The sequence below is a fragment of the Stegostoma tigrinum genome, chromosome 10 (assembly GCF_030684315.1).
Source record: "Stegostoma tigrinum isolate sSteTig4 chromosome 10, sSteTig4.hap1, whole genome shotgun sequence".
Classification (NCBI taxonomy): Eukaryota; Metazoa; Chordata; class Chondrichthyes; order Orectolobiformes; family Stegostomatidae; genus Stegostoma; species Stegostoma tigrinum.
The window spans coordinates 10,651,774-10,674,362 of NC_081363.1; the positions used below are offsets into that span (position 1 = coordinate 10,651,774).

The 22,589-nt window shown below is 42.1% G+C and overlaps 1 protein-coding gene across 1 annotated transcript in view; it reads right to left on the reverse strand.

Moving 5' to 3' along the window:
- Positions 1 to 15,167: 15,167 nt before the first annotated feature.
- Positions 15,168 to 22,589, reverse strand: part of nrxn3a (neurexin 3a) — a 2,036,587-nt gene continuing 2,029,165 nt past the window's right edge. The window contains exon 22 of the mRNA XM_059649000.1: positions 15,168 to 15,211. Within this exon, the coding sequence (XP_059504983.1) occupies positions 15,183 to 15,211 (29 nt within the window). The 3' untranslated portion in view covers positions 15,168 to 15,182. The remainder of the gene's footprint in view (positions 15,212 to 22,589) is intronic.

The window sequence follows — 22,589 nt, forward strand, 5'->3', positions numbered from 1 at the left end:
GGGTCCCTTTTAAATCTTTACCCTCTCACCTTAAACCTATGCCCCTCTAGTTTTGGACTCCCTTACCCTGGAGAAATCGCCTTGGTTTTCACCCTGTCCAATCCCCTCATGATTATATAAACCTCTGTAAGATCACTCCTCGTCCTCCGATGCTCCAGGGAAACTGCCCCAGACTCCCTAGGCTCTCCCTATAGCACAAACCCTCTCACCCCAGCAAAATCATTGTAAATCTTTTCTGCACCCTTTCAAGTTTGATTTGATTAGACTCATTTATTGCCGCGTGTACCTAAGTTCAGTGAAAAACTTTGTACAGGCACATCAAAGTAAGCAAGGTCATATAGATCTTAGGGTGTTAAAATAATCATAGACAGAGGCATTCAGATTACGTTGCACAGGGTGTGCTAGGCAAGATCAATATTAGCAAGATCAACATTATTTGGATTTAGAGAGCCCATTCATCATTCTAATAACAGCAGGGAAGAAATTGTTCCTAAACCTGCTGGTGCATGTGTTCAAGCTTCAGTATTTTCTGTCTGATGGAAATGGTTGTAGGAGATCATTACTGGGGTGTGATGAGTCTTTGATGATGTTGGCTGCCTTACCAGGGCAATGAGCCATAAATGCAGTCCATAGATGGAATGTTGGCTCCTGTGCTTACAGCCCTAGACAGAGCAGTTGCTGTACCAGGCTGCTATGCACCTGGACAGTATGTTTTCAATGGTGTATCTGTAAAGGTTGGTGGGGCCTGTATGGACATGATAATTTCCTGAGTGCTGGAGGAAGAAGAGGAGTTGTTGTGCCTTCTTGACCATCAAATCTACATGGGAAGTCCAGGTTGTTGGTGCTCATTGCTTTGAGGAACTTGACAATCTCCATCCTCTCACCCTCAGCTCTATTGATGTAAATGGGGGTGCGTTCTCTTCCTTTCTTCCTGAAGCCAATAATAAGTTCTTTAGTTTTGCTGACATCGAGAGAGGGGCCACCAAGCATTAACAACATCTTTCCTGTAGCAGGGAGAGCAGAATTGAAGGCAATGGACAGTGTCATGCGATCAGTTTCACTTTCAGGGAACCAGCGGATAGCATGGCTCAACAAATGGCCTCTTTCTGTGCTATAACGGCTCTGTGATTCTGAGGTTGTAGACAGTGATCCTGGAAGTGTGACAGCCATCTATGAGTCAGTTCAGGAGGAGTGTAATCCTTTGGGAACAGCAACTTTTCATTCTCACCTGACTGAGAGAGGAGGGAAGGATGCACTGGTGGAAAAAGAGAAAAATCCTTTGAATTTTCTACTTTCTGGAAAGTTTAGTTATCACATTTTTCCTTTAGTCGGTCTCTCACTGATTATGCTTCGCATTGTATTATACTAAAGTTGTGATCCACTTAGTATTCCAGGGACTAAGCTTCTCTTTAGCATTTGGAGTAATTTCTGTCACACTATTTTCCTTCCCCTACCTCGCTGATAGACACAGATTAGGCAAGTTTTGTATGAAGAAATCATCTGATTAGACAAATCAAGCTGGTACTATTAAAAAAAACAAAAGAACTGCGGATGCTGTAAATCAGGAACAAAAACAAAGTTGCTGGAAAAGCTCAGCAGGTCTGGCAGCATCCGTGGAGGAGAGAACAGAGTTAAGTTTCAGGTCTGTGACCCTTCCTCAGAACTGTGCGAGCCGGTATCATTCCCAAAGCTGAGAGGAGATTGAGGTTTTCAGACAATGGGTTGGACAATGTAGATAGGGTAAAACTCTTTCTATTTGTAAAAGTGAAAACAATATTACAAGAGGGCCTAGGTTTCAAGCGATGTGCCAACAAAGCAAGGGTGATGTGAAGCAAACATTTTTTTCAATTAGACTATGGAATGCACCGCCTGGAAATGTGGGGGAGGCAAGTTAAATTGAGGCGTTCAAGAGGGGCAATGGATGGCTATATTGATAAGTTTTACATGCAGGGATGCAGGAAAAGGCAAGAGGTTAATATTTGGCACTTGAGCTGATTCAGCTTAATGGGCTGAATGGCCTCTTTCTGCACCATGCAGTTCCATAACTGTCATTCTGTTAATCCAAGAGGAAAGAAAGTTCAGCGGAGAATTGATAGCACCATTCAAGATAATAATTGCTTTTGATAGGGTCAGTGAAGAAGGTCTGGGAGCCTATCATTCCCTATTGCTTTTTCCATAGTAACGCATTGGCCAATCAGATTTGACTCATCAATGTCCTGTGCTCTAATTTGCTGTGATCATGTGAAATTTTGGCATTCCTCCATTTGCCCTGATGAATGCAAATTGAAAAAACCTCGCCAACATGCCTTTCTTTTCAGCAATACTTAAGAGAAGGCAATTTCACTGGCTAGCGGACAGGAATTTAAAACAATTTGCAAATGGTGAGAGATGAGATTTTCTTTCTATTGCAACAGATAGCTGGGCTGTGGTGTCATTGCCAGAGTGTAGACTCAAAACTGAATTGATAGAAGTAAAAGGTGCAGGACAGTGAGAAGAAAGCAGAGAAGTAGGGCTAATTGGAGAGTGCTTTCAAAGAGCTATCACAGGCAAGGTGGGCCAAATCGCCTCTCATCGGTCCACATTATGTATAATGCACCAATCTCAGAAACTGAAGAACAGCTGTAACATTATAGATTTCGGCTCTCAGCCTCAGCCGCTCACTGCTTCACATTGCAACTGTTTCTCAGAGCCAACAGTGCTCTGTGTTTCCTTCAAGATTGGCTAAACTGTTTCTCACAACCTGTCAGCTTCTCTAACAAACGGTGACATTAATCCTTTTAGGTCACAGTCTGATAGGAAGATACAAATAACATTGACATAATGCCATTCAAAACCTCAGCATGTCCTGAAATATTATGTAGAAATCAGGCAACTTCTAAAATATAGTCATTGTACTGAAATAGGGTAAACAGGCACAACAATGTGTGCACAGAAAGATCCCATTAGCAGCAGCATGACTGGCAAAGATGGGCGGAGTGGTTTTTAGCATTAATGTACCCCAGGTGATGCAAAATGCGTGGTTTATATATTACATAAGAAACTTACTTTAGAGTTTTGATTTTGAACTAGTGGCAAATGCGTTTTGTTCTATGTGCATGAAGGGGTTTAATGATTAACATGTTTGTATTTCTGGAGCCATAACTTTATTTTAATCAGTACCGAAGCGAGAGTCCATGGATGTTAATGGTAATTTGTTTGTATTAGGAGAGTTTTGTGACTGGGCAGTATAAACTTTGAAGAGCATCAGCTGGCTTTCAGTTAGCAGAATCCAGATTTATTTTTTTGCTGAAAAGAAAATTCCATAGCTTAGAAAGATTTTGTTTTCAATTTGCAGATGTCTTGGTCGATGTTAGACGCATGAAACAGCTTCTTCTGGAGTAAAGAGTTAATCTGGAAAAGTTAAGAAATAGATTACTTCAGAGTAGTCTCAGAGTTAGCTGAAAATTCTGGACCAGAAATGCTTAGGTAAGGTTATGAAGGTGATTGTTTGGAACTGAGGAAGTCTAAGTACAGTCATATGAATAATCAACAAAAGAGGCAATCAAGCCCTCACAACCTAAAGTTGGAAAGGACCATTAAGTTAAACCGATAGTGCACTGTAGCTCAGAGGTTAGCACTGCTGCCTCACATTGCAAAAAGGATTGGAGTCCAATTCCAGCCTTGGGCATCTGTATATGTAGAGTTTGTACGTTCTCTCTGTGTCTGCATGAGTTTTCTCTGGGTACTCCTGTTTTCCCCACAGCCCAGAGATGTCCATGTTAGATGGATTGGCCATGCTGAATTACCCACAGTGCCCAGGAATATGCAGACTAGGCGGATTAACAATGGGATATGCAAGGTTACATATATATGGTAGGGGGGTAGATCTGGGTGAGGTGGTTTTTGGAGGGTCAGTGTGGACTCGATTGGCTGAACGGTCTGCTTCCACACTGCTGGGATTCTATGATTCTATAGATGTGACAAACATGCCAACTCTCTCTGCTGTTTGTTTACTGTAAAGTGAGGATATTGGGATAGATATGACTGAAACTTCACGTTGTGTTTTGAAATATGTTAAATTTCAATCACTTGTTTTGTTCTGTTTTATCTTAATTTTATTTTAATGAAGGACCACTTTGCTAAATAAAAATAAAACAAAATATGATCTATCAAGCCATATTTCAGTCTAGGATCTGACTTGTCCAGTAAAATTAGCCATGGTCATCATATCCTCAGATCAATAGGGCTCTCAATATTGAAAAACAGGATACTCTTGATTTATAAGATGGCAGGTTATATAAATGCCGTACTTACACTTGAAACATAATGCTTACAAGAAGACATTGAAAGTTAGGTTGTGGATTAAAACTTATTTCTGCTTAGGTTCTTAGGTCAATACAAATCCAATTACCTCTTTCAAACAAAAACTGAAAGAACTGTTGATGCTGTAAATCAGGAACAAAAATAAATTTGCTGGAAAAGCTCAACAGGTCTGGCAGCATCTGCAAGAAGGGTCACTGGACCCAAAATGCTAATTGTGTTTTTCTCTTCACTGATGCTTCCAGACCTGCTGAGATTTTCCACCTCTTTCAAACAGCCAGCTTTCACACACCTCCCGCACTGTTCTCATATGTAATTCTGCATCACATGATCAAAAATAAATCAAAATATTTTCCTTGATAGAAGATCCATTTTGAAAACAGCAGAACAGAGAATGATTTCTGTTGATTTTTATCGGATTTGGGATAATTTACCAAGGTGTGTTGATTGAGTTCAGATACAATTCAGTCATAGCCTTTGCAAGCTCAAGGGTCTGAATGGCCTCATCCTGTTCCTATGAATTTAATTGTCTTTCCCTAATCAATAGGCTACATTCCCATTGTGAACAAGTTTGTTTTTTCAAAGACCAATAGGACTCCCTTACTTTGTTACCATGTCGCTATTTTCACTCTTGTTACAAATAATTGCTATTCTACCAAGTGTAACTTTCCATTCTATGTGGGTCAATGATTCCATACAAGTTTGTCCCAAGCCTCTATAGAAACCCCAATTGTAACAAAGGCTGTCCATCCAGATGTTTCCATTTGCATTTTAACATATACTGATTCAGTGATAATCTTTAGTTAAACCCCTTAGCTTCGGTTATTGCTACAGGGCAGCTCTGAATCAATAGGCCAGCGGTTCTTTAGATTGGTTTGAATGTCCCTGCTTAACAGTATGAGGCCAAAGCTTGAACTTCCCTCAATGGGTAATCAATAGCAGTATAACTTTAGTAGCAATCAGGTCAATCTGATTAATTGTTTCCTTTCAAGATAACAACCAGACAATCTGTTATTACAGATGTTGGTTGAGAGATAAATGTTGGCAAGGGTACAAAACTTACATCCTACAACCCTTCTTTTTATACATAGGTACACATGTGTACTACACATGTATAGTATACTATACTACAGGCATCCGCTAATGCCCCTTCCAACAGTCAACACCTTATTATTTCTTCCTAATCACACAGTTAAGACTTAAGAGTCAATCACGTTGCAAGAATCTAGAGTCACATGCAGGTCAGATATTCTTTCCCTAACAGGCAGTAATGAAACAGATGAGATTTTAAATGGGAATTAGCAGCGGTTATTTGGTCACAATCAGACTAATTATTAATTTCCAGATTGTCATTGAATTCAAATTTCAGCATCTACCATGGTGGGATTTAAAGCTATAACCCCAGAACAATTTGCCTGGGGTTTCAGATTACTAGTCCATGGTGCCACCTCCTTCCTTAATACTGCATCAAATCGTCAGGTTAGAACTTGTTTTGGAGTGAGACTTGAACCTTCTGACTCAGGAGGTGAGGGTGCAACCATTGACAGGGAGCAATACATCAGGCAATGTCTCAGTCAAAAGCCGTCAGTTCAGTGCAAGTCCTGGGAGGCATCCAACACTCCTGCCTCCACCAGAGCACTGGGACATGGAGGGAGAAGGGATTGACGTTGGGCAAGGGGTGAAGGAAGGTCCCCACTTTATTCAGTAAGGTGAACATATCAGCAATGGCACAGCCTAACCCAGAAAGAGGGCATGGGGATGGGGTGGTGGGGGGCACAATAAGCAATCAAATAAATTCTCAAACAGTTAGGGTGCCATTTGAAAAGCTGGCCACTGTAACATTTGTCCAATCACCTGACCACTCTGTCACATTGCAGGAATATTGATAACGTCTTGATGTCAGAGATGACACAACACGATGACTATCAGTAGTTATATGCTCTCAAAAACATAGGAAGAGAGAATGGAATAGCCTGTATTAGAGATGGATGCTACCGAGATCGGTAATTATATCTCATTGTGTATAAATGGAAGGGTTTGTGGAACCCCTGAGCATTAGAATTCGTCACTCTTAAGTAAGGCAGAGACTGTAGTGTAGAGGTAGCAAGGTGTAGAGCTGTCTGATCACAGGAGGCCGAGCAGCATCAGAGGAGCAGGAAAGCTTGAACTGAAGTGTAGTTGGCTCAGAATGGAAACAGGTGACTTCAGTGACGGTGTGAATTTGGGGTCAGAAGTTGATCTCAGTGTCATATATGATATTTGGGAAATGTACAGACTGTCACCATGAAGAGGCATTGATGGCAGAGACTGAAAACAAGATTCTCAAAGCAATGGCTCTGTTTCTGACTCCACAGAAGCTGCCAGCCCTGCTGAGTTTCTCCAGCATTCTCTGCATTTGTTTCAGATTTCCAGCATCCGTATACTGCACAGGTTTCTGTACAAGCAATTTGACAGCTTCAAAATAGTGGAGGCATCAAGAAAAGCATCAGTGATGAAAACCTTTTGTTTTCACAATTTCTTCAGTCTGCCCACATACTTTCTCTCAAATGGAGCCCAGAACTGTTCATTCCAAGTGTCGTTAAAAAGAGATTGAATTTGTGTTTAATGCACCTTCTCCATTTTTCATTTCTGCCACTCTAGAATTGAAGCTCTGAGCTTCTTACTTCCACTTTTTAGTGAACTGGTAGTCAGACGTATTGAGTAGCAATCTTACCTCTCACTCACAAATTTCTGGGTTCAAATCCCACTTGAGAGATTAAGTACAAGGCTGATATTTCAGTGTATTACTGAAGGGGTGCTGCACTGTCCATGGACAGGTTTTCAGATAACTGAGGGCCCTTCTTGGGTGGATGTAGGACATCCCTTGGTGACTATGTTGGAGAAGTGTAGCAGAGTTCTTCCTGGTGTCCTGGTCAATATTTATCCCTCAGTTGACATCACAGAATCATATTATCTGATCATTTCACAGCACGATTTGTTGGACCTTGCTGTGCACAACTTGGCTCGATGATAACAGTGCCTATGTTTTTGAAAGCACTTCACCTGCTGCAAATCATGTTGAGATAGCCAGCAGTCATGTAAAGTGCGATATAAATGTGACACTTTCCTTATTAGTCTCATAGAGTCATAGAGATGTACAGCACGGAAATATACCCTTCAGTCCAACTCATCCATGCTGACAAGATATCCTAAATTAATCTAGTCCCATTTGCTAGCATTTGGCCCATGTCGCTCTAAACCCTTCCTAGGCATATACTCATCCAAATGTCTTTTAGATGTTGTAATTGCACCAACCTCCACCACTTCCTTTGGCAACTCATTCATACGTGCACCACATGTATTTGGTTGGGACACACAGTGTGAAAAAGTTGACCCTCAGGCCCCCTTTAAATCTACCCCCTCTCACCTTAAACTTATGCCCTCTAGTGTGGACTCCTCTACCCTGGAAAATGGAAAAAAAAAATCTTGATTATGCGCTCTGTCCATGCCTCTCATGATTTTATGAACTTCTATAAGTCCACCCCTCAGCCTCTGACACTCCGGGGAACAGCCCAGCCTCCCTTTCATCCTGGTAACCTGTAAACCTTTTCTGAACACCTCTGAGTTTCACAACTTCATTCCTATAGCAGAGAGACCAGAATTGAACTCAGCATTCCAAAAGTGGCTTAATGCGCTGTTCACCTGCAACATGACCTCCCAACTCCAATACTCAGTGTACTGACCAATGAAATCACGTATACCAAAACCTTCTTGATTGCAACTCTGCTTTCAAAGGCCTATGAATTTGCTCCTCTTACTGTTCTGCAGCCTTAATTTTAGTAACTCCAGAGCCTGCACTCCCAGATACTCCTGCTTCTCTCACTCCCACCTAGAGAGACTTTCTTTTTTATTCTGAAGGGTCTCCTCCATTTGAAATATAATATCTCTTTCTCTTTCAGAGGAAAACAAACTAACATTACTCCATAGTTGGACCAATTCTTGTTCCTAAGATTACTGTACTTTTGCTGTATATCAATCCCTTAATACTTACTGGGAAAAATCCATATTACTTCATATCAAAACCAGCTCCAGCAATGGTCAGGCAGGGTGCCTTATTCATTTCAATACAAGTTTTCAAGTTTTTGTGTCATAATGCAATTTTTTTAATATTCCAGAATTTCATAAATACTTCAGCTTACCTCACTATCTCCACTAACACCTGAAAAAGGAGAGACACTCCGAAAGCCTATGTTTTCAAATAAATCTGTTGGACTATAGCCTGGTGCCGTGTGAGTTCTGACCCTAACTCCACATAGGATATTTCATATTGCTCTCATTAATTTTTTGCAACAAACATATTGCCACATCAATATCTCTGACCTTTAATCACTTATCACATTTCATAATATTTCTGAAAATGTCTCTTCCTTGTTTAATAAGGTGAGAGCAGTCCAAAATATGACTATCATTGTTTGAAAATAGTCAAGTTATCTTTTCAGACCGAGTTTTCAGTTTTGTCAGGAATGTGTTTAAGGGGTTACAGAGCCACTTCAGATAAACAAATGAGCAGGGGAGCCTTTGGAGGTAGGATCAGGAAGTGGTAATGTTACTGGATTAGTCAATCAAACCCCAGGCTGTTGCTTTGGGAGCATGGGGTTGAATTTCATAGTGAAATTGGAATTCAGTAAAATCTGGAATAAAGATATAGCTCAATAGTGACCATGTAACGTTTGTTGTAAAAACTCATCTGGTTCACTAATGTCTGTCAGAGAAGAAAATCTGCTTGTCTACATATAACACCAGGCACACAGCAATGTTCACTCTGAATTACCCTGTGGGTGTAAATTCTGGCCTAGCTAGTGAAACACATATCCTGTATGTGCAGGAGGCCATTCACCACCTTAAACATGCAAATATCTCAGCCTCGCTCATTCGATGAAAGAACAAAAATAAAAAAAATCTGAAAATAATCATTATCGTTTGAGTACATCCTAAAATAAGTATGTTGTGCTTCAGCTTTACAAGTATTGGTGAAAGTTTGTGGTTTTGTTCTCCTTTTTTGATGAAGGATGTGAATGCATTGCAGGCAGTTCAATGGATGTTTACTTGGCTGATTCGGGGAATGGGTGGGCTCTTTCATGTGGATAGGCTCCACCTGCTAAACTTACTTGCATCAAAGTTTAAAAGAGTGAGTGGGTGGGTTGATGGAAATGTATAAGATCCCAAATGTCCTTGACAAGGTGAACATGGAGAGGATGTTTACTCTTCTGAGTCAGTTCAGTACTAGGTTGGGGGACAAGGTACTATTTTGAAATGAGGGATCCCTAGAGGGGAGAAAATCCTTTTCTCACAAATGCTTATGTAATGTTGGAACTCTCTGCCTTAGAAAGAAGTGAAGGTGGGTTTGTTAAATATTTTTAAGACAGTGTGGGTAGATTCTTGTTAAGGCGTAATTGAATTGAATTAGGTTTATTTTCACATGTATTCTCATGAGTACAATGGAAAGTTTAAAAGTTGCAACTCATGACACCATCCAAGGTGCAAAGGTACTCAGGTAGGGGAAACAGAAGTTATTGGGCTGGGAGTGACTTAGATAGGAATGTGAAATTCAATAAACCAAAGAGATGTGCCATGATTTATTTAATGGTGGGGCAGTTATAAGGGGCCAAATGATTTACTTTTGCTCCATTTTTGTTTCTTCCTATGTATGATGTAGTTAGGTTACTGTTCCAAATTGACTTTCTGACCTTTCTAAAAACAAAATCTTCACTGTAAAAGTCTCCATCTACCTCTGTTTTGAAACCCAAATATAAAAATGTAACATTTATCATAAAAATGTAACATTTATCATAAACATTTCATCATGCTTTCGAACCCAATAATTATTTTCTTAATATACAGTTGTGGTATCTTTAATAATAGAGTTGAGTATTTTCTCTACTGTGGATGGCAATATTAACTGGTCTAGCATTTTTGTTTTCTCTCGCCCTCTTTTCTAAAGCAGTAGGATTACATTTGCAGCCTTGCAATGTGTAGACTCTGTTGCAGTATTAATTGAATTTTGAAAGATGACCAACAGTGCATCCATTGTACTCAAACCATTTGTTTTAACTCTCTTGGGTGAAGGTCACTGTATCCAGAGAATTTGTCAAATTTAAGTCCTATTAATTTTTTGAGAACTTATTTTTTCAACTGACTAACTTTTCATTAATTTATTTTAGTTCCACACCATCACTAGACAATTGGACCTTAATAATTTCAGGGAGCCTTCTTGTGTCTCTCTCTGTGAAGATAAACATAAAGTGTTTAATTATGTTCTCTACAATTTCTCTATTTCCTATTATTTTATAATCTCTGTGCCAGTATTGAACTTATATTTGTCTTTAACAGTAAATTTACAAAACTATAAATGATTTTAAAATTTAGTTTTACCATTTCTTATCAGTTTACATTCAAATGCAATTCTCTCTCTTTTAACAATTACTTGGCCTTTCTTTGCTGAAACCTAAAATTCTCCGAATCCTCAGGCTTACAACATTTTGGTAACTTTATCAGCCTTTTCCTTTGATCAAATACTTTTAAAATTTCACTTGTTACTAAAAACCCTTGTTGGCTATTTTTACCTTAAAAGAACGTATCTTTTTGGAAAGCAAGCATTTTAAAAAATACTAGCTGTAACCTATATTGAGTGTCAAGTTTTTTAACATACTTTCTTCAATCCACCACAGGCAACATCTTCCTCAAAAATCTGTAACTGTAATTGTTTTGATTTAAGACCCTAGTTCCAGATTGCATTACAGCTTTTTCAAACTTAATTGAAAATTCTATCACACTATGTTCTAAACGTTGCTTTACAACAATATTATTTATTAACCCTTTCTCATTTCATTACACACAGTCCAGAAAAAACCTATATCTTACTTAGCTCTAACTCCAAAGAAACTATTTCAAGCACATCCTAGGAATTCTTCCTCCACAGTATCGATGCTCACTATATTTACCCACCCTATTCATAGGTTGAAGTCTCTCATGATTACTGCATTTCCCTTGCTACCTACGCCTGTAATTTCTTCAGTTATACTGTGCTCTACCCTATCACCACAGTTTGGTGACTATCACCTACTCCTACAAATGTCCCTTGCTGTTCCATAGATCCACACAAATGGATTCTGCATCTTGTTCTTCCATCAGAAATCCTTTCCCATGAATGCTGACCCTATCTCTTTTTACCCATACTTCCTTATGTCAAATATCTTTTAATATTCAGTTCCCGGTCTTAGCCACCCTGCAGACAGACCTGTGTACAGCAGTTAAATCATACCCCTTTGTGTATACTAACACCATCAATTTATCTATCTTATTAAGAATGGTTTGTGCATTCAATATTCTTAATTCTGCTTATTTTAAAAAATTGTTATGTAATTTGGTGCTGGTTGATTTGAAGATTTATTTTTGTTGATTTCCCCCCCTTTTTTTACAGCTTTTCTACTTCCCATAAGTAGCTTTAATATATTCTATCTGAATTTGCAGTCAAACTTTGCCTCCCAAAACCCTGACCATCTAGGTTAAACCCTCCCCAAAGCACTCACAGATCTTCCTATGGGATATTAGTCCAAGTCTGCTAAGGTCCAACCCATCCTTCTTTTACTGGATGCTCCTTCCCCAGAACCTGTCCCAATGTCCCAGAAATCTTAAACTTTCTTCCAGTCCCATTTTTCCAGCCATATGTTCATTCACACCATCACCCTATCTCTACATTCAAACACACGTGGCACAGAAATAATTCTGAGATTATTGCTATCGAGAGCTTGCTTTTCAATCTCTTGTCTTGCTCCACAAATTCAACAATTCTGGGTCTCATTCCTCTTTCTACCAATGTTATGGATGCCCAGGTAGAGAATGACTTTTGGTTCTTCAACCTCCCCAAAGGAATTTTCTGCAGTAACTGTGACATCTTTGGCACCAGGGAGACAACCTACCATCCTGGAGTTACATTCCCTGTTTCCCCAACTATCAAATCATTTGTCACTATTGCTGTTCCACTCTTTTGCCTCCCCACCCATCCCCATCCTCCTATCTCTGCTGCTTCACCATTTGCAAGCTTGGCTCTCTCTTAAATCCTCTGATGAACCACCACTTTCACCAGTATCCAGGGTGGCATGGTGGATCAGTGGTTAGCACTGATGCCTCACAGTGCTGGGGACCTGGGTTTGACCCCAGCCTTGGGTGATTGTCTGTGTGAAGCTTACACATTCTCCCCCTATCTGCATGGGTTTCCTCTGGGTGCTCTGGTTTCCTCCTGAGGTCCAAAGATATGCAGGTTAGGTGGATTGGCCAATCCAATTTGCCCATCTTGACAAGGGACGTGCGGGCCGGGTGGATTGGGCAAATGCAGGGTTACAGGGATAGGGGAGGGGCTAGTTCTCAGTGGGATACTCTTTAGAGGGTTGGTGTAGACTTGATGGGCCAAACAGCCTGCTGCCTCACTGTAGGGATTCTACGATTCTAAATGGAGAACAGTGAATTTTCATCAGCATGTCTCCTGTACTATCTATCCACTTTTTCTAGACTGGTTGATGGTCACCCAATCTCTCTTTGCCTGCCTGGTCTTATTTTGTGGTGAGACCACTTTGTGAAGTAGTCAATGTTATCTTAATGAATGTACCTCAATGACTCCATGTACCTCTCAAATTCCAAAATTTTCTGTTCAGGGTTTTTTCAATTGGAGACACTTGCTCTGTATATGATCATTGAGGCCACACAAAACACTCACTACTTCTCACATGGCACAAGACAGGCATTCCATACAGCTGAGCTTTCCTGCCTTACCTCCAGGATACTTTAAACTGGAAATAAAAGATCAGAAAAGAAATCATCATCAATCAGCTCTAATGAATCTAGCTTTGTTCCTGACTGATTGCCGTGTGTTTTTTTTTGTTTATTCCTTTAGGTGATGCTGACCACCCATCAATGGCTTCTCACCTTGCCTTGTCACCTTGACAATGCCGACTGCCTGTCTTGGTTCTAGTCTTATCTGCTCCTCTAGGGGCTGCTGGCTGTCCGTGGAAGGATTCTCATCTCACTTGCACCTTAAGTATGTAGATTGGCTATCAGCTAATCAACTGGCAAAATAGGCTAGAGGCCTTCTGATCCTCTGTATTTAAGTTTCATATCAAGATGAGGAAGGAGGTTCTTTCTGTAGAACAGTTCTGTAGAACGTTTACAGATGCACTATACAAAGCATACTATCCAGGTACTCATGACCTGGTATGGCAACTGCTCTGTCCTGAACTGTGAGAAACTACAGAAGGTTGCATGCACAGCCCAGGCCCTCATGGAAGCCAACCAATCATCCATGGGATCCATTTACACATCTTGTTCACTTCTTCCCTGCAGTTATTAGACTAATAGCTGGACTCTCTAACTTTAAATAATGTTGATCATGTTAATATTGATCTTACTTCATGGTCCACTTGTGCAGTGCAACCTTGAATTGCCTCATTCTGTTTAAGCACCCCATAATCTATATGTTCTTGCTTACTATGTTCAGCCTGTGCTGCTCGCAAACAAAGCTTTTCACTATACTGGAGCACACGTGAAATAAATGAAGTGAAGCAAATCAATGAGAGACATGCAAAGAACAGTTGGCAAAAGTTATCAGTCAACTGGATGTACAGAGTAACTATACATTTAAGTGATATTTAATCAACGTACGAAAATCAACTTCTGGCCATTACATTTTTTCACCTTTCATTTAGAACATAGAACATAGAACATAGAACAGTATAGCACAGAACAGGCCCTTCAGCCCATGATGTTGTGCCGACCATTGATCCTCATATATGCGCCCTCAAATTTCTGTGACCATATCCATGTCCAGCAGTCTCTTAAATGACCCCAATGACCTTGCTTCCACAACTGCTGCTGGCAACGCATTCCATGCTGTCACAACTCTCTGTGTAAAGAACCCGCCTCTGACATCCCCTCTATAATTTCCTCCAACCAGCTTAAAACTATGACCCCTCATGGTAGTCTTTTCTGCCCTGGGAAATAGTCTCTGGTATCAACTCTATCTATGCCTCTCATTATCTTGTATACCTCAATTAGGTCCCCTCTCCTCCTCCTTTTCTCCAATGAAAAAAGTCTGAGCTCAGTCAACCTCTCTTCATAAGATAAGCCCTCCAGTCCAGGCGGCATCCTGGTAAACTTCCTCTGAACCCTCTCCAAAGCATCCACATCTTTCCTATAATAGGGCGACCAGAACTGGACGCAGTATTCCAAGTGCGGTCTAACCAAAGTTTTATAGAGCTGCAACAAGATCTCACGACTCTTAAACTCAATCCCCCTGTTAATGAAAGCCAAAACACCATATGCTTTCTTAACAACCCTGTCCACCTGGGTGGCCATTTACTTCGAATCTTTTTCACAATTTCTCATTTTTCATTGAAACATCGGGAGATCGCCTCGGCCAGGCGTTCGCTGCTGGATTCAGCACCATGGCCAGCGACCAGTGCAAAAGATCTCATCCACAGTCCGGCAGTTCGGATGACGCAGACTGGATCTCGATCCCTTTATTATCACTTGTGAAATTTCAATCCCCTTTTCCAACCTGTTTCCTACAGTTCAATCTGAAAGCAATCAGACTTTTACAGTTGGAATTGACATGGGCTTGTTAATTTGAAATGAAGCTGAAGAGATGTGTAAATTTCTGAATGATGCAAAGCGATGATGATAATGTGAGTCAAAGGCAGCAGAAAGACAGCTGCAATATAGAAATGATGTGAAGCTTCACCCTCAGGGACAGCCACAATTGGAGGGTGGCAGTAGCGGTGTAGGTGCCTGTGGTTTGATGCTCCTGAAGTTCATTTTCACGCTTAAGAGGAAGTTCAGCCCTGATGTTATGGCTACAAGAACCATTTGGAGCCTGGGATTTCTGGAGAGAGGAAACAGAAGAGAATTGAATAAATATGTAGAGAGGAGAAAATTGCTAAGAAGAACTAAGCGGAAAGTGTAGGGTGAACTGGGCATGTCGATTAACATTCCGGCATAGTGTGAGATGAGCCAAATGGTCTCCTTCAACAGTTCACCATTCTACAGTGCCATGGCATCCCTCTTTGACAAAAGATTCCAATTGTGGGGAAAATAATTGTAGATTCCTGAAAGCAGGTGAGATTAAAGTGAGATTGAGCAGACTGATCAAATGAAATCAACCACACTTACTTGGTGTGGTCTACATGTGACTCTAGATCCACAGTAATGCGATTGCCTCTTCATTACCATCTGGGCAATCAGAGATTGACTATAACTGTTGGCGTAGATGAAGACACGCATACATTATTGATAACAAAATCAAATCATTTCTGAAGAAGGGTGCAGACCTGAAACATCAGCTTTTCTGCTCCTCTGAAGCTACCTAGCCAGCTGTGTTCATCCAGCTCCACACTGCATTGTTTCTAATCATCTGTCTTGGTCTCCATACATAAGGAAGGATATATTTGGCATACAGTCTCAATGACTCTTGTAGCCATAACATTTACATGGCTAGTGCAGTTCAGTTTTAGTGAATGGGACATCGAGGGTAATGGTTAAATTCTGTCTTGTTGGAAATGGTTATTGCCCAGTGCATCAATTTTTCATCCTACACCCATCAGGATACAAACAAGGGGTGCCAAATTTCAAAGAATCACAGCAATTCCAGCTCTATACCAGAGGGGCACTGTCTCCAGCTCAACGTTAGCTTGTTCTCTCTCTCTATGGATGCTGTCTAACCTGCTGTGGCCTACAGTATTTGTGGTTTTCAGTACAGATTCCAGCATCAGCTGTAATTTGCTCCTATATATGGCTTGGAATGGGTGGACCAATTATTTATTAGATAGAATTCTAGAACGAGAAGGCTGCCACAATCTGAGAAATTCAGCAAAATAGGTCTATCACTGTTTTTTAGAAAATGACGCTATTTCATGAGAATGTATGCAATTCTTTGAAGCTTTAACAGGCTAGATGGCGAAAGATAGCTGCTGATATAAAGCTCAAGGGGTTATGGTCTCAGAACAGAACTGTTTCAGACTGAGAGGAGGGTAAATTTCTTTATGCAAAAGCAGTGAATGTTTTGGATTCTCCACCCCATGGAGCTCAGTCTTTAACTACAGTGAATAAAGTGAATAATGAAATATGGGAACACGATAAGAAAGTGAAGTTGAGATACCAGATCAGTGAAAACCTTATTGAATGGCAGCTTGCAGGGTTAACTCAGTTGGTTGGATAGCCAGATTTTAATGCAGGGTTAATGCTGACATTGTGGGTTCAATTCACATATTGGCTGAAGTTAAGTTCTCCATCTCTCCCCTTGCCTGATGTGATACCTCTGATCACTTTGTACACCTCTATCAACTCACCTCTCATCCTTCATCATTCTAAAGAGAAAAGCCCTAGCTCCCTCAACCTTTCCTCATAAGACCTTCCCTCCATTCCAGGCAACATCCTGGTAAATCTCCTCTACACTTTTTCCAACACTTCCACAGCTTTCCGGTATTGAGGTGACCAGAACTGGAAACAATACTCCAAATATGGCCAAACCAAGCTTTTTTATAGCTGGAGCATAACTTTATGGCTCTTGAAATCAATCCCACTATTAATGAAAACTAACACAACATATGCCTTCTTAACAACTCTATCCACCTGGGTGGCAGCTTTTAGGGAACTGTGGACATGAACCCCAAGATCCCTCTGCTCCTCCACACTGCCAAGAATCTTTCCGTTAACCCTATATTCTGCTTTCAAGTTTGTCCTTCCAAAATGAATCACCTCACACTTTTCAGGGTTAAAGTCCATCTGCCACTTCTTAGCCCAGCTCTACATTCTATAAATGTCCCTTTGTAACCTAGAACAGCCCTCCGCACTGTTCACATGCAACCCACCTTCGTATCATCCGTGAACTTACTGATCTGCCCTTCCACTCCTACATCAAAATCAGATACAAAAATCACAGAGGACCCAGAGCAGATCCTTTTGCTACACCACTCATAACTGAGCACCATGTTGAATAGTTTCCATCCACTACCACCCTTTGTCTTCTAAGGGTCAGCCAATTCTGAATCCAATCTGCCTCATTTCCCCCTATCCCATGCCTCCTTACCTTCTGCATGAGCCTAACATGGGGAACCTTATCAAACACCTTACTTAAATCCATGTATACCACACCCACTTCTCTACCTTCATCCATGTGTTTGGTCACCTCTTCAAAGAATTCAATAAGGTTTGTGAGGCATGATCTACCCCTCACGAATCCATGCTGACGATCACAAATCAAACTGTGCCTCTCCAAGTGATCATAAATAATATCTCTCAGAGCCCTTTCCAATAATTTGCCCATCTCTGACGTAAGACTAACTGGCCTGTAATTCCCAGGGTTATCTCTACTTCCTTTTTTGAACAAGGGAATGATGTTTGCCTCTTTCCAATCTTCCGGCACTATACCTGTGGAAATGAGGACAAAAATATTATCGCCAAAGACCCTGTGATCTCTTCCCTGACTTCCCATAAAATTGTTGGATAAATCCCATCAGGCCCGGGGATCTTAAAAAATCTTCAAGTTCCTCAAAATTCTAAGCACATCTTCTTTGTTAACATCAACCTCCTCTAGCCTACCAGCCTGTTTCACAACGTCCTCCTCTCCAACTAGGAGCCTCTCAGTTGTGAATACCGAAGAAATGTATTCATTAAGTACATCTCCTATCTCTTTAGGCTCTGTGCACAAATTCCCTTTACAATCCTTGATCGGCCATACCCTTTCTCTGGCCAGTCTCTTATTCCTCACGTATGTGTAAAAAGCCTCGGAGTTTCCTTGGTCCAAGGTTTCCTCATGCCCCCTTATAGCTCCCCTAAACTCTTTCTTCAGCTCCTTCCGGGCTAACTTGTATCCCTCTACAGCCTTTTCTGATCCTTATTTCCTAAGCCTTACAAAAGCACCCTTCTTCCTCTTAATCAGTCATTCAACCTCTCATGAGAACCAAGACTCCCTCATGCAACTGCATTGACCCTGCTCATTCGTCATGCTAACAGGAAACTTTTTCTTTTCCTTTCAGGCATCAAGGCCCACAAGATGCACCAACTCAAAAATACCCGTGGTCCTCTGGAACCTACCTCTTCTTCCCCTCCCTCTGACTCTATCCCCTCCCCCAACACCCCCGGCTATGTCGGGTATTCACCATCCCTCTCAACCTTCTGCTCTCCGATGCTTAACACTCTGTACTCAGCAAAGGCCTCAGCTTCATCCCTCTGCGTCCCCACCTTAACGAGTTTTGGGCACGACATGACGCCGAACTGTTCTTCTGCCGCCTTTGCCTCAGTGCTCCTTTCTTTGGACAAGAGTCCTCTCACCGTCCCACGGTCGCCTTTGCCCAACTCTAACACTCTCCTCCACCTGGACCCGTCCCTCTGGCCTTTTACCTGCACTCGAACTTTTCATTGAAAACTGGCGACGTGACATCAGTTGCCTCAATTTCACTGCCCCCTCAACAAATCCAACCTACCTCCCTCCAAACTGACTGCACCCTGTGCACTCCGATCTAACCCTGACTTTGTCATCAAGCCTGCTGATAAGGGTGGTGCTGTTGTTGTCTGGCATACTGACCTCTACCTTGCAGAGGCTGAACACCAGCTCTCAGATACCTCCTCCCACCTTCCCCTGGACCATGACCCCACCATGGCGCATCAGGTCATTGCATCCACTACAGTTATGGATCTCATTTCATCTGGTGTTCTCCCTCCATCCGCTTCCCCCAACCCTGCACAGCTCGTTTCTACATCCTGCCAAAAATCCACAAACAGACTGTCCAGGTAGACCCATTGTTTCAGCCTGCACATGCCCCACAGAACTCATCTCTTCCTACCTTGACTCAATCTTCTCCCCCCAGTTCAATCACTACCCACATACGTACATGATTCATCTGACACCTTACGCCGGTTTCAAAAGTTCTAGTTTACTGGCTCCAGCCACCTCCTCTTTACCATGGATGTGCAATCCCTTTACACATCCATTCCCCACCAGGCGGGTCTTAGGGCTCTCTGCTTCTTCCTGGGGCAAAGACCTGAACCACCCCCACCCACCACCATCCTCCTCAGCTTGGCCGAGCTTATCCTCACCCTCAACAAAATCTCTTTCAACTCCTCTCATTTTCTTCAGGTAAGAGGGGTGGCCATGGGTACCCACATGGGCCCTAGTTATGCCTGTCTCTTCATGGAGTACGTGGAACATTCCTTGTTCCAGTCCTATTCCGGCCCCCACCCATGACTCTTTCTCCGATACATCGCTGATATCATCGGTGCTGCTTCCCTCACTCGTCTTGAATTGGAAAACTTCATCAATTTCGCCTCCAATTTCCACCCTGCCCTCACTCTGATCTGGTCTATCTCTGACTCCTCCCTTCCCTTCCTCAACATTTCTATTTCCATTTCTGGGGATAGACTGGCCACTAATATCCATTATAAACCCACTGACTCCCACAGCTACCTGGAATATACATCCTCAAACCCTGCTTCCTGTGAAGACTCCATCCCATTCTCTCCGTTCCTCCGACTCCGTCTCACATGTTCAGACGAGGCCAACTTCAACAAGGGCGCCTCTGAAATGTTCACCTTCTTCCTCAACCGAGGATTCCCCAGCTCCATTGTTGACTCAGTCGGGTTTGACCTACTTCTGCCCTCACCCCTTCTCTTCCTCCCGCAACAGCGATAATGCTCCCCTTATCCTCACCTACCATCCCACCAGCATCCACATACAGAAGATCATCAGACACCATTTCCGCCACCTCCAGCAAGATGCCACCACCAGACACCTATTCCCCCCCTTGACTGCCTCCCGCAGGGACCGTTCCCTCCAGGACACCCTGGTTTACCCCCAATACCTCCCCACAGCCCTATGGCACCTTCCCCTGTAACTGGCGAAGGTGAAACACCTGCCCACTTACCTCCTCCCTCCTCAGTATCCAAGGGCCCAAACATATCTTCCAGGTGAAGCAACACTTCACCTGCACTTCCCAGAATCTAGTCTACTGCATTATCTGCTCACAATGTGATCTCCTGTACATTGAGGAAACAACATGTAGACTTGGTGACTGCTTCGCAGAACATCTATGTTCTGCTGGCAAAAAAGACCCTGAACTACCTGTTGTCTGCCACTTCAATGCACCACCTTGCTCCCTGGCCAACATCTCTGTCTCCGGCTTGCTACAGTGTTCCAGTGAAATCCAGCACGAGCTGGAGGAACTACACCTCATTTTCTGCTTGGTGATCCTACAGCCCTCCGGACTCAATATTGAATTCAATTATTTTAGGTCCTAAACTCCGCCACGTCCCAGCTCCGCCACCCCACACACCAGGCCGTGTTACCACATAGCCTGCCACTACACACCCCCTGTTGTGAGTCACTAACAGTCCCCATTAACAACTATTCACCCTCCCAGCCTGATCGGTAGCAACTCCTTTGTCTGTCCAACTGTCTTTCTCTCTCTTTGGGCTCTATCCTATCATTTACTCCCTACCCCACCCACCTCCCTATTTTCTGCATATAAACTGACGTTTTCCCAGCCACCATCAGTTCTGAGGAAGGGTCACTGGACCGAAACATTAACTCTGTTTTCTCCTTCTCAGGTGCCTCCAGACCTGCTGAGCTTTTCCAGCAACTTTGTTTTTGTCCCTGCCTGCTGGGGGCAAACACATCAGGCACACACAGAACACATTCCTTAGTTTAGGCCTAAACTATTCAACCTGTCTTCACAGGACAAACCTTTCATCTCTGGAATCACCTTGTCAGCCTCCTCTGAACTTTCTCCAACACTATTACATCCCCCTTCAAGTAAGGGGACCAGAATTGTACACTATCCCCCAGGTGCAGTCTTACAAATGCTTTGTACAATTGCAGTCACATACCCTGACTTCTTTACCCTATTTTTTGAGAAATTAAATGCCAAGATTCAATTTTCCCTCCATATTACTTGCTGCACCTGCATACCAATTGATAACATAAGATCTCAGATGTTCCAAGATTGTGGCAGAGTAGGGCTCCTGAACCCAGGCCTCGCCAACACTGTCAGTTTTTATCTTTTTGGTTCTTTTTTTTTCTTTCTCTAATTTGTCTTTATCTTCCTTTTGTTTCTAGTCCTTACCTCCTGGGGAGAGCTCAGTCACGGTGACGACATTGGCGAGTGAGCCCAGCATTGTCTCCTGGTAGTGACGTCAGAGGTGTCCTTGGGTTCCCAGTGGTTTCCAGCGAGGCAGTCCTAGTGCCGGCTCATGATTGCTGTGAAAGAGCCAAGTTCGGGCTCCAGGGTGGCAACTGCATCCAGTTGCACACTCATGCAGTTAGTGGTGGAGGTGAGTTTGGGCCAGTGCAGTGCCTCGTGGCTGGCCACCGGGCCCATGACCATCAGCTGAGCACTTAACAAGAAGGATGGTGAAGTTAAACATCATTGCTTGTTTCTTTATTTTTCTGCCTTTATGTTCTATGCTTTGGTTTATTTTTCTGTGTTTTAAGATGACACCAGTGAATGGTGACACTATACAACACTTCTCACTGTATTCCATAACAAAACACACATGACAACAAATCAATCAATAAGTCAATCAATGGCTGACTGAAGAAATGGAGCACTGAATAGATCCTGAATGTCCTCAAACATTGTCTTGTGTGTATAAACTGGGTGGTGATGCTTCACAAGATCTAATAGCTGCCAGTATACATGTCTGAAGATTGGTCAGCTGCTGAAGGTGCAAAGCTGCTGCTATCTTCTGAAGAACAGTGTCTCGAGTATCCAAGACTGAAACCATCTGCTAAGTTTAAACTGAAGTCTGTCCTTAAGCCAACCTAGTACTTGGGCAGTTGAGTTTATGTTGGATTAATTTCAACCATTTTGCGCTGCGAAACACTCACGGATCTCAGTCACTTAGCTTTCCACAATGTCTTGCTTCATCACCTTCATCACTGCCAGATGCATGAACAGGCTTGCTCACTGCAGTTCCCATTACAATCTATTCACTGCAGTCTGGCTCTATCAAACTTCTAAGAGTATTACTATTCAGTTCATTATGTGCAGGAAATCATATAAATAGCACTACAAAAAAAAATTAAGCAGCATAAATCTAAAATCATTTTAGTTAAGTTATTCATGCAATACCTCCTGCGTTTTGCCTTACCTTGTTGATGGAATAATTTGTTTCTCATCTGCATAAATTTTATCCCTTTTATTCGTATCATAGTTTGTTAAGAATGGATACTATTATATATTTTTGCATGAACATATATACAGAAGGGT